Source organism: Coprinopsis cinerea, assembly GCF_000182895.1.
Source record: "Coprinopsis cinerea okayama7#130 chromosome 8 map unlocalized cont3.8, whole genome shotgun sequence".
Lineage (NCBI taxonomy): Eukaryota > Fungi > Basidiomycota > Agaricomycetes > Agaricales > Psathyrellaceae > Coprinopsis > Coprinopsis cinerea.
Window position 1 is genome coordinate 2,244,451 of NW_003307537.1, and position 12,252 is coordinate 2,256,702.

The 12,252-nt window shown below is 52.0% G+C and overlaps 6 protein-coding genes across 6 annotated transcripts; 5 read left to right on the forward strand and 1 right to left on the reverse strand.

The window, feature by feature from the left end:
* Positions 1-596: 596 nt before the first annotated feature.
* Positions 597-3,955, forward strand: CC1G_03095 (chitin synthase; the record flags this gene model as incomplete). The annotated part of the gene is made up of 11 exons (XM_001840814.2): positions 597-617; positions 677-1,769; positions 1,817-2,171; positions 2,220-2,400; positions 2,453-2,725; positions 2,782-3,000; positions 3,053-3,214; positions 3,265-3,593; positions 3,655-3,682; positions 3,738-3,843; positions 3,897-3,955. The coding sequence occupies 11 exons, from the start codon at positions 597-599 to the stop codon at positions 3,953-3,955; spliced, it is 2,826 nt and encodes a 941-aa protein (XP_001840866.2).
* Positions 3,956-4,608: 653 nt separating this feature from the next.
* Positions 4,609-6,645, forward strand: CC1G_03096 (protein kinase subdomain-containing protein PKL/ccin4; the record flags this gene model as incomplete). The annotated part of the gene is made up of 5 exons (XM_001840815.1): positions 4,609-4,618; positions 4,687-5,219; positions 5,273-5,488; positions 5,539-6,041; positions 6,096-6,645. 5 exons carry the CDS (start codon positions 4,609-4,611, stop codon positions 6,643-6,645), a joined length of 1,812 nt encoding a protein of 603 aa, XP_001840867.1.
* A 63-nt stretch (positions 6,646-6,708) lies between these two features.
* On the reverse strand, positions 6,709-7,431 carry CC1G_03097 (hypothetical protein; the record flags this gene model as incomplete). Its single annotated transcript, XM_001840816.2, has 1 exon — positions 6,709-7,431. One exon carries the CDS (start codon positions 7,429-7,431, stop codon positions 6,709-6,711), a length of 723 nt encoding a protein of 240 aa, XP_001840868.2.
* Positions 7,432-7,899: 468 nt separating this feature from the next.
* Positions 7,900-8,803, forward strand: CC1G_03098 (hypothetical protein; the record flags this gene model as incomplete). The annotated part of the gene is made up of 2 exons (XM_001840817.1): positions 7,900-7,976; positions 8,026-8,803. 2 exons carry the CDS (start codon positions 7,900-7,902, stop codon positions 8,801-8,803), a joined length of 855 nt encoding a protein of 284 aa, XP_001840869.1.
* A 741-nt stretch (positions 8,804-9,544) lies between these two features.
* On the forward strand, positions 9,545-10,504 carry CC1G_03099 (hypothetical protein; the record flags this gene model as incomplete). The annotated part of the gene is made up of 3 exons (XM_001840818.2): positions 9,545-9,672; positions 9,732-10,023; positions 10,079-10,504. 3 exons carry the CDS (start codon positions 9,545-9,547, stop codon positions 10,502-10,504), a joined length of 846 nt encoding a protein of 281 aa, XP_001840870.2.
* Positions 10,505-11,241: 737 nt separating this feature from the next.
* CC1G_15078 (hypothetical protein) lies at positions 11,242-11,850 on the forward strand (the record flags this gene model as incomplete). Its single annotated transcript, XM_002910698.1, has 2 exons — positions 11,242-11,360; positions 11,409-11,850. 2 exons carry the CDS (start codon positions 11,242-11,244, stop codon positions 11,848-11,850), a joined length of 561 nt encoding a protein of 186 aa, XP_002910744.1.
* Positions 11,851-12,252: the final 402 nt, after the last annotated feature.

Sequence of the window (12,252 nt, forward strand, 5' to 3'; positions counted from 1 at the left end):
CGATAACTTCGACTCCTGATCGTGTCCCCATCACGTACCCGCCGGGCGCTTATTTTCTTGGAAAAGCAGTACGGTCTGCGTGAGTAGTGATAAACGGCGACTGATCATGACGAGCCGTGGGCATCTCGTCAGGGGTCCTAAGGTTACCCATTTTCATCATATCCTTCCCCTTCTCTGTGCTGCAGAGCGGTGCAGAATGACGTCTATGCCCAGCTTGCCCGCGGTACAAGATTTCAAGGCTTGGAAAATTGATGGCCCCGATGGCGGTGCCGTGGAGCCCGATATCTTTTCTGTACGGCAACCAAGGCCTGCGTTGAGAAGAAACTGCCCACCTCGACTCTTCCCAAGGCTCTCAACGAATCTTCAAGGCCATTATCTCTATCTTCTTCATCTAGTGAACTGCGGCGCAGTGGTGTGCGGTGGTCCCTGGGATCAAACCATCAGCTTAGTCATCACATCACTCCCGTTTGGGGACAGCCGCGTTGAACAAGCAGGCATCGTGAACAGCAACGAACAGCCTCCTGGTCAACGACGGTCATCCATAAGCCGCAACGAGGCCACATTCTCAAGGTCAATCCCCTTGCTGCTCGACCGCGATGTCTAGATATCCACCAGAGGTAAAGATCGTCCTTGTTTCGCGTCGAGGTTGGAGGCACTAATCGCGTATAAATTACAGGCTGATGAAGGCCAGAGGCGGCACTACAACGATGGAACCTACAATTATCCAGCTTATGACCCCTACGAGCCGCAGCAGCCCAATCCGTACGACAACCACCCCAACCCATACGACAGGAACTACAACGATCCATTCACTGGATCACCGACGACGACGACGAATCCGTTCAACACACCTGGTCCTCCTCCACCCTTACACCCATCCGCTTATGGAAACGCGCCGCCATTAGCGATCCCAACGCCTCCTCCTCCCCCGCCACACGTGATCCCCTCGGCGTCCCCGCCGATGTTGACGCATACGCCTCTTCCCCCGCCGGGCCATGTCCAATTCCAGGTTGCCCCGCCGCAACCACCAGGGACGCCGCTGTCGACGGGGTACAGGCGCTCAGCGTACGAGCCCGACGACGATGGCGGCATGGATGCGGGTGATATCCCGCTGCTGCGGCGAGATCCAGCCTCAGACTCATCACTGCTACGCCCGCCGAGCGCGATGCCTGTCCCTGTCAACTACGACGACAACCGGAGTCCTAGCACGGCGCCTGAGGACACCACGAACATCCGCTACGGGCGGATTCCACAGCGGGTCCCTAGGCGGTACAAGACTGTGAAAAAAGTCGAATTGTTCCATGGAAACTTTGTGCTCGACAACGCCGTCCCGCCCAAGCTCCTCGACATGTGTCCTAACCGTCACGATCGAGAATTCACCCATATGCGGTATTCTGCGGCCACCTGCGATCCTAACGACTTCAAGGACTCTGGGTTTACTCTACGCCAGGTGCATTACGATCCACCTCGAAAGACCGAGCTTTTCATCGTGATGACGATGTACAACGAAGACGAAGAGTTGTTCTGCCGGACCATGCACGGTGTGATCAAGAACATTGCGCATTTGTGCAAGCGCGACAGGAGTAAAACGTGGGGCAAGGAGGGCTGGAAGAAGGTCGTGGTGTGCATTGTCAGCGACGGTCGAGAGAAGATCAACTCGAGGACGCTTAGCGTTATCGCGGCAATGGGCGCCTATCAGGAGGGTATCGCAAAGACAAAGGTTGGGACGAAGGACGTGACGGCGCACATTTACGAGTACACGACACAGAGTGAGTTCTTCCCCACTATTTGTTACGTGAGCTGACCTCTGCATCAGTCTCCGTCACGCCTTCCATGAAAATCGAAACCTCTACATCTGGCACCGTCCCTGTGCAAATCATCTTCTGTCTCAAGGAAAAGAATCAGAAGAAGATCAACTCGCATCGGTGGTTCTTCAACGCCTTTGGTCCGATCCTCGAGCCCAATGTTTGCGTTCTCCTCGACGTCGGTACCATGCCGGGACCTACCTCCATCTACCATCTCTGGAAAGCCTTCGACATCAACTCGAACGTTGGAGGGGCTTGTGGAGAGATCGTGGCGTTGAAGGGAAAGTATGGCCTCAACCTCGTCAACCCACTCGTCGCTGCGCAGAACTTCGAGTACAAGATGAGTAACATCTTGGATAAACCTCTGTAAGTTCCTATTCTCTTTGCGGTGACATATGTTGATAGATGTTCCAGGGAGTCTGTGTTCGGGTATATTACTGTGTTACCTGGAGCGTTCAGTGCCTACCGGTACATCGCCCTTCAGAACGACCCGGCGACTGGCGAAGGTCCTCTACGACAGTATTTCCTTGGTGAATCGATGCACGGAGCAGGAGCGGACATCTTTACCGCCAACATGTATTTGGCTGAGGATCGAGTGCGTGATCTATCACCTCTTTGAAGCTACATCACCACTTACCTCTCATCAGATTCTCTGTTGGGAACTCGTCTCGAAACGAGGGGGCGCATGGACTCTCCACTACGTCAAATCCGCCTACGCTGTTACCGACGTACCGGACCAAGTCCCAGAACTCATCTCGCAGCGTCGTCGATGGCTGAACGGTTCTTTCTTCGCTGCTGTGCACTCGGTCTTCCATTTCCACTATCTATACCGGAGCTCCCATTCGTTCATGCGTAAATTCTGGATCCACGTCGAGATGTTTTATCAGTTGTTCAACTTGATCTTCGCCTGGTTCTCGTTAGTGAGTGTCGCGTCTTTTGTCTTGCTGATATCTCGTCTGACATCACCCTCCCCCAGGCTAACTATTACATCGCATTCAACATTCTTTGCACTGCGATGGAGGATCCCAGCTTTGGCCTCAAAGGCATCAACATTTTCAACATTATTATCAATTACTTCTACGTTGGCCTCCTGCTCATGTGCTTCATCTTGAGTTTGGGTAATCGACCACAGGGAGCGAAATGGTTCTATACGATGGCGATGATTGGGTTTGCCTTGATTACGGTTTACATGACGGTACGTTCATCCTCTGGCGTTTTCCCTCGTCGCTTGTTGACCTTTTGTCCAGTTTGCAGCGTTCTTCCTGGCTGTGAAGGGTATCCAGGCTATTGGACGGGAGACGGACGGCGGTATCACGTTTGGCACGTTCTTCGAGAATAGTATCTTCAGGAACATCATCCTGTCGCTGGCTGCAACCTTAGGCCTGTACCTCCTCGCCTCGCTTATCTTCGTACGTCCGTCGCTTCCAGTGCCCGTCAATTGCTAACCCCCCTTTGGTAGTTCGAACCGTGGCACATGATAACCTCCTTCCTGCAATACCTCCTCATGGCCCCCTCGTACATCTCCGTCCTCAACGTCTACGCCTTCGCCAACGTGCACGACGTGTCTTGGGGTACCAAGGGTGACAACAAGGCCCCCACCTCGCTCGGTACGGTCCCAACGTCCAAGAACAAGAACGAAGTCGAGGTCGAACTTCCGACGAGCGAGAAGGACATCAACGCGCTGTACGAGGATGCGATCCATGTTCTCAACACGAAGCCGCCCAAGCAGGAAGCAAAGGTCGATGCGGGCCAGAAGCAGGAGGATTACTATAGGAACTTTAGGACCAAGTGAGTGCTGTTTGTTGCACTTTTGAAAGAAAGATTGGTTACTGACGTGGATCGTGTGCAGTGTGCTGTTGGCCTGGACTCTGACGAACGTAAGTTCCCCTCCTACCTTTGATTTCGTGGTTTGAGCTGACGTGGGTATTGTAGGGTTTGTTGGCTGCTGCGATCACTTCGACGGCGAGTAAGGATGGAGCTGGCAAGGCTGTTGAAGGTTATATGGCGTTCTTGCTGTTCTCTGTTGCTGGACTTGCTTGTATGTGTTTTCTCTCCCTTTTTGCTTTGTTTCATTGGCTGATTCGAGGATAGTTGTCCGGTTTATTGGTTCGACTACGTATATGATTGTTCGGTTGTTTGCTGGAGAGTAAACGTCCGGCGCCCATCTGTGACACGAGCGGTGATGGTTTTAATACCCTACGTTGTTACGAGTACTATATCCTGATTCCCTCAGGCTCTCTTGGATTTTCTTGATACCGATACTTGACGATTCAATCAAACATGTATAATTATCTATCTACTAGTGCTTAGTACATACATATTATCTTCTTTTCTTTTCTCTTGACTTTGTTTTTCCTTGGCTTTTGTGCTGTCGCTCCTTTGTGTTCTGCTTCATATTTATGGACTGCGAGTCGTAGCCATTTTTTATGATTTCAATGAAAGCGTGATGAATCCGACGATACGCGTGGTGATAAGAGCGGTGGTGAGGGAGCAGGGACAGTCTGGGAGTCTGGAGACTTGTGGTTCTGCTCGAAGTCGTCGATTTTGGGATGAGTTAGGGGTTCTGCGCGTTACGGACCGCCGTCCCGCGCTGGAGTGATGTCGTCGCGCTACCCTTGCACAGTTCCTCTTGCGTTAATCCCACAACCGCCCTCAACAGCCTTCTTCAACAAGGCAGGGGCGTTGGCAATCTAGGCCCAATACCTTCTGTCCACTTGTGCATTGAGTGAGCGTCAGTCACCTGCTCGCAAGGCCGGGTACAGAGGTTTACCTGGAATGCAGATCTAGTATCTGGATACCGACAATGGCCGCCGGTGAGTTAAAAACAGCACGTCGTTACAGGTCTTCGCTTCTCTAAAGTCGTGAACTGTACCTCTCCCAGCCCCAATCCAACTCTCATCAGTTCTCGAATACTCTCTCCACATCATCAATGGTTCCGTTGGCTGCAGAACCACGGGCGAGTGCAATGGGTCCACACCTAATCACGGCTTATCCGAGTCCTTGAGCTTGACCGGCAAGCACGACTCGTATGCTCTAACCAAATCTACTGGTTCTGTTGCACAAGTGTGGCCATACGTCGAGGCGTGTCTGGACGGGAAGGTCTTCGACCCATCCTCGTTAGCGCTGGAAGATCTGTCGACGCACGCCCGACGTGGCGCGTTCAAGCTGAAAGGCAAACCGCACCAGCTTCCCGTTGTTCAAGCAGATTCTGGTGCAGAGGATTGGGTCCAGACGCTTTGTCTGGAGTACCTCAAGCATGTCATGATGCTCGCGCAGGCTGTCCTCGCTTCGCAGACACCAGCGCCAGAGCACGAGCTCATCTTCGACACTTTTCAAGGGATGGTCAAAACGGTTAACCAGCACCCTACATCTGACAGTGACTTCCAGGCTCCAGATGTCATAGTAAAAGTCAAGGTAAGTGACGGAATATGTAAATCTCAAAACCATGATCTTACATCCGACTGAAGCTTCAACCTGGAGCCAATGACCAGCCGCAAGGGGCCCAGGTTGAGATTTTCAGAGCAGAGATAAAGGCCATCACCACAGAGTGTCTCCGCAGCCTATTAGAATGGGTTGTCGCTGAGGGCGTACGTTTCGATCCTTGTAATGGACTGAGCCGTAAAGGTCCCATTGCCAGCATCCCAGCCGACCAACATGAAACACTTTCGCGTATGGTAGCTCAGGTACGCCCCGCCTACTCGAGCCCCATCCTCAACTGACTTCTCTCCTCAAGGGAAAGCAATACAGCGAGCAAACCACGTCTCCCGGGACATGCCTACTAACAAACCTCTATTCATACGGATACCTGTTCACCAGAGCGGATCGTGGGGTAGCCCCAGTGTCCACCAACTTGCTCGAACAAGTGGCTTCACGACGAGACCCTGACAAACCCTTTGAACCCGACATCCACGACCGCGGCATGGAATCTCACCAAAGGATATTCGAAACTCTCTTGGCCGTGTTTCTCCACGGTCTCTGCAGAGCAAGACCAGAGCTATTCCTCGATCCTGATCTTCGCAGTCGCCTGGATCAGATAGCCCCAGAGCTGCAGGTACGTTCCAAGGGTGCCGCTACAGCCCCTTGGAAGTCGTTTGTGGCCGCCTACCACAATTTCACTTCTCATGTTGCCGTCAGGGCTAAGTACATGGCTCTTCAACTTCTTCGAAAAGCTGGGCTTTTCTCCTCAGCAATACGACAGGTGGCACATTACTCTGTTGTAGAGAACCAGGGTCGACGGTATGTCTAATCGTCGTCACCAACAATCGAGTATCCACTAACCCAGAACTACAGCTACGGCACATCAATCCCGTCTGTATTCTTCGACAAAATATTTTACGGGGCACAGGGGCAGGTGGCAGTTTCAAGGAAACTCGGAATAGCAGTCAAGGAAGGTGGGAAGGCGATCACACGCGAGATTGAAATGTACAAGAAGTTGCGAGGTGTCGAAGGTGTTCCGGAATATCTTTGGACACTGTCACAGGGCGCGTTGGACGCGCCATCTGCATTCGCAGTAACTTATACAGGTGAAACCGCTTCGACGCTGGAGGAACTGGCGCCCCATGTCAAGAAGATACGCCGCATCATCCAGAGCATTCACGACCGCGGGGTTCACCATCACGATCTCGTTCCCCGCAATATCACACTCGACGCCAGAGGAAGGGTTCACATCATCGATTTTGGACTGGCTGTTTGGAGCTCGGAGTGCCTGTCTAATGCTGAAGGGGACCTGTCTTCTCTAACAAATGCACCTGTATGCCCCGACATCGAATGGGTCTCGAGGTTGGAGAACTTGGCCAATGAGCGCCACGCAATCTCCTGGCCGCAAGATAGGGTACTTTGAAGCGAAGCGGATGACCGTGTCACATATAGCACAAGTACAGTGGTCAATGGGTATCCTGGATAGCTAAGTAAGGATACCATGTTTCTGCAACAACCTCTCGATTTCCTTGACCTGAGTCTTGCTCATGCCACATTCTGTCCTCAACCTTTCTAAATCCCCATAAACCTCCTCGACCGCGACCCTTCGCTTTCCAATCGTCCACCACAAGAATCTCAACTTGACGGTCCTATAAGCAACGGCATTGAGCCACTTGACCCTGTCCTTGACGATCCATGGTTCTGATCGCATACAGAGGGCGGGGACTATTTCGTGCACCTTCTCCCTCGTCGACACGTATACGGAATCAAGAGTTCCCGCTCGCATTGTCGTCCCCAGAATTTGGTCGCTGAAGGTGCATCCTGCCTTTTTAAAGGCACGCTCGTTCACGCTCCACCATTGGTTGAGATCTTCGCCGCTCTCAAACCCGTTGATGACCGCCACTGTCGAGACAGCTTTTTGACAGAATATATCGTGGTATAGGGTCCAGTTTCTCGATAGACCACTCGTGATCCTCCTGCGTATGCAGAAGAGGAGGAGATGGACCCCATCCTGAATGTTCCTGACGAGTCGATACGCATCGACGATATCTTCGGGGGTGAGGCCACTGCCTTGTTCGTCAAAGCCAGGGAGCTCGTAGAAATTGAATGTTCGACCCTCACGTGGAACCGTGAACGTCGTGGCTTGGAAGGGTCGTCCTTCGTTCACCGCGTCATGATTGACAGGCGCGACCTCTTCATCGGCAAGCATATTGATCAAGGAGCTTTTGCCAGCGGCAGAAGTCCCGCAAACGAGGATGTTGTAAGTTCGGTTTGACTGAGCCAAGGTAGCTAATTAGACCCGAAGGAGAAGAAGGCGTTGACTACTTACCGAGGCCATAGCCAGACGAGGTAGAGACTAAAAAGCGTTTGGAGAAGTTCATTCCAAGGGGTTATATGGTCGATTGCACGGGCGCCATCTGCCCCACCTCGCGCTTTGCATCGAGAAGGAGAAGGTTTGCACGAGGGTAACATGAGGAGTCTATTCCGTCATCCGCAGACTCATGCCCAACACGCGGGCGTCGAATGAAGCACCCTTTGGCATTAAATAGAGACCTAATCTACCTACGACCTGAGTTTATTAGACGGGTTTGGAACAAGAAGGAAGTACTATATATACATATAGTCAGTCCTCCAGGCCCCCTCATTTCTTACTCGCCCTTATCTACCATTGCCCGTCATGGGATGCATCCCTTCTAAATCAGCGTCATCTCCCCCTTCAACCGCCGCAAAACCAAAGACTGTTTATACCCCAAAGTAAGTGGGCACCTCCTGTGACTGGGCCCGGTCTGACAGCGCTATTTAGACGCCCAACGTCCTCTGTCGTCCCCAACATTGTGGTGTTTGGGGAGACTGGCGCAGGGAAAAGCTCACTTATCAACATGCTCGCCGGTCGCGAGGTCACCGAGGCCTCCAATTCTGCCACAGGAGTCACCCCCAGCAACTTGGAATTTAGCCTCACGATCGGGAACCAGGAGTACCGGATATGGGATACAGCCGGGCTGAATGAAGCTGACACGGGGACGGTTCCGGCACAGAAAGCACTCGACAACTTGCAAGTTCTTCTTAAAACCCTCGCCGAGTCATCCAGCGGTGTCAGCCTGCTCATCTATTGCATTGGAGGGATGGGCTACGGCGAGATTCTTCGAATCAATTTCGATTTGGTCTGGGGGATCATGTGTCAAGCTCGCGTCCCCATCTTGATACTGATAACGAACCAGGAGTACTCCAAACCCGAGGGTGACTCCCTCATAGGTGACACCTGGTGGAAGGCGCACTCATCACGATTGCTTCCAGACGGAACTACTATTGCTCCGAAGCACCTTCAGCACGTACCAGTCGTGACGATCAGAGGGGGAGATAACAAATGGGATTCTAAATACGAGCATTCGTGCATCGAGGTGAAGAAACGCATTCAACAAATGGTGAATAATTCGAAATGGAACCCGCCGAAGTCCACATGGCGACAAGTACAGAAACAGCTCGCAGCCTATTACAAACACAGGAAGGTCTCGAGGGATAAGCTGGAGCGGAAGATCGTGGTTACAAATTACCAAACCGCCTTTGCCACCTCGGTTGAGTAATTTCAACCTTATCACGGCGCATTATATGATAGTAGTTCTCTTGTTTTTCCACCTATCGCTGTAGTATCCAAACTTGTATTCAAGCCAAGTTTCTCGACAGTTATTCACGATGTCTGCTGCCATGGAGAACACCTGCCAGTATCGCACCTTGATGTGACGGCAGATATCCAACGATTTAATAGGCCTCGGATGCCTAGCCTGATACGAGTTCGATATCCACATTTGAGAGCATTGAATCGAGAGACGCGTCGCGTCCAGTTAACGCGCCAGCCAGTTCAAAGTCCGAGTTGATCGGGACACGCTTCAAATCACGCCCCTATCATTAGCGCGTTAAAAGGGTTCAGGCCACCGACAAGCTTTTCTGTTCCATTCCACCACCATAGCTACACTCTTTGAAGTCGAAACACACGATCACCCACATCCCGTAACTTCCACTCGAGTATACAAACGTTTACATCCACCAACTCTCTCCGATGGGCCCAACCAGCTGGTCCCCAGGTCGCAAAAGACAAAGGACGGTACACCCAGGCGAACCTGATCGAGAATCAAAGAAGAGCAAGAAAGTCTGGCTCGAAGATGGGAATGTTATACTTCAGGTAATGAATTCTTCGCGTGTCCTTCCTTTGTAAACATATAAACACGATCGGATGGCATTGACTTCTCTCCTTCTCCCAGGTCCAAGGCGTGCAATTCCGTGTTCACAAAAGTGTGCTGTCCCTCCACTCAGCCGTGATGAAAGAAATGTTCTCTGCCACTCGGCCTGCTGTGGAAGACGAAAAAGAAGGATGTCCTATTATATATCTCTCCAACGACGACACTGCGGAAGGTTGGGAAGTGGTTCTGGGACAATTTTACTGTGGCAGGCTGGGGTAAGTCGCGTCATAAAGCGTGAGCTGGGTTCATCCCATACTAACATCAGTGGAAACAGTTTACCCAGTGACCCCCTCCCGTTCACTGAAATTCGTGCCATGCTTCATCTAGGACACAAATACAAATTCGAAACCATGAAGGAAGAGGCGGTGAAGCAATTGAAGCAAATCTTCCCGAGGAGCTACGACGAATGGACCAGTCAGATCCGCCACTTGCGACGAGACACACTCATCCACAACTCTAAGACCACCACCGTTGTGGACGCTATCAACCTCGCGTACTTGCTGCGCCTGAAGACAATCCTACCCACGCTTTTGCTCGAGGCGTTCTATCCAAAGTTGAAATACCCGGTGCGTAGTTAATGATCTTAACCTCCGACACTACAGCTGACCTTGGCCCTCGCAGTCAATTCTCTCGGATGGCGTTGCAACTCCAGACGGCCGAGTCACAAGGCTCCTTCCAGAGGCCGTGGTGTCAATCTCCGTGGGCCGCGAAAGGCTATATGAGGGTTTGATCAATCACGTTCTGGCCCACATCCATAGTCCAAAGCAAATCCCCACTCAAGGCTGCAAGCGACCGGCGTACAAGACCGCGGAAGAGCCTTGTACTTCCGTTCGAGCGCGCCTCCTGGCTGAAATAGCACATCCAAAGATGTCGTTGGTCACCTGGATCGAGGGATCTCGGAACTGCGAGAAGTGGCACTCCGCGCTCTGTCAGTCATGCTTTGAACATTCCATTCGACAGCTCAAGCAAGGTCGATTGAAGCTATGGGAGGAGCTACCGACATATTTTGGTTTGCCCCCTTGGGACCAGCTGAAAGATTTCGCCTAGCCTTAGGTAGCCAGATTCAGCCGTTTGTAGCGGGTATCTTAACGTGGACAGTGGGCCCCCTTTGTGAATGTCAAGCGCACAGCTTTGATGACGTCCTTTTGCTCTCGTTCAAGTTTGGTCGTTCCTGGGCCAGTACGGCGTCCCTTTTGGGTTAGATCTACCCCCTCGGGTGATTTTACCATTTAGAGCCCTTTCTCCCTTTCCGAAATACCAATGGACCAGCGATCGAGAAATACCTGGGAAGGACAGGATCGACGCGAAGACGCCCCTAACTGCCATCCCTCGACGCGTCGCAAACTAAGTTTACAAACTACGCGTCTTCGAAAGCGCTGCCAGAACCTCGCAATGATGGCTCTGTATTTACTACACAACAGGTCCGTGCGAGATGCCGACCTACAAAAAAGCAAAGAATCTTCCTCTCTCTTTTCTTCATTTACCCATCCGGTTCTTTTTGGTCAGTCTATTCTCCCTTTATCGAACAATGACCAGCCCGGAACCTGCCAGCCGCAAGAGACAAAGAACCGACGATGGGCCTGACCAAGCTACAAAAACTGTCAACAATGCTGAGACTAGGCGTTGTAAAATTTGGTTCGACGACGGGAATATCGTCCTTCAGGTATTCCCTCTGCTTTTTTGTCAAGGACCGGGATGCGATGGCTCACTTTTTTGAGGTCGAGGACACGCTATTTCGTGTTCATATAGGTGTAATCACACGCCATTCGTCGGCACTGAAAGCCATGTTTACTGTCGCTCTAGAGGGCGATGGGACTGTCGAGGGACAGCCCGTGGCAACGCTGCGGGACGATGCAGCAGAAGATTGGGAAACCCTGCTCGAGCATATATACGACGGCTCTCAGTGAGTCCCACTGCGCCTTTGCCGCATTAGGCTCTAATTTTGTGCCAGAGAGCGCCAGGGATGCCTCAAGTTCCCATTGGTCCGAGCGATGATTAGGCTCGGCCATAAATACGACTTTGAGAAATCCAGACAACAGGACCTCGATTATTTCACGGAGATTTTTTATCCTCCGACCTTTGACATGTATAGTTCCACCAATCGCACGGTAATGTTGCAAGACTTTTTCAGTGAAGACACTTGCGTGGCCGATGCGATCTCCCTGGCGTACGATTTAGTGCTCAGACGAACCCTGCCAATTTTATACCTTATGGCTCTCAGCGAGCCAGCGAGTTACTCGATTCGTCCTATTCCTCTCATCTCCCCTCCTGTCACCTGCTTAGCGATTCAAATCCAACCAGGGGCTCCTCACCGACGGGGTTCTTACACGGAGTGGAAAGAAAGTTGGGATTCGGCCAGAGATTGCGCTTCATTTGGCGAACTGCCATGGTAAGGTTCTGGGAGGACTTCTCAAGAGCCCAGTTTCTCAGACTGCTCTGCTTGAACGTGCTACATACCCCTATCCGTAGTGACGACGCGTCGCGTCGCGTCGTTGCTCTCGCGTGCGATCCTGAGCCACCTCCGTATCACAATCTCAATGTCTGACTCGGAACTCAAAACCCAGATGTATGTAGCCCCCGGTGCACGCCGGGCAAGCGGTGCAACAATGTCAGACGCGAGCGCTGGCTTGGCGACCGGGCGCTTTAAGCCGTGCTGACAGTGACAAGCTGTAACCTGCTCCTCTTCCACTCGCGATTGGAGAGTCCCAGACTCAGAATCACTCAGATATGCTTCGTTGCGTCCTTTTTCCGAGACGCTCCATCTGTATCCAGAGAATTTCCGAGGTCGGTGTCCC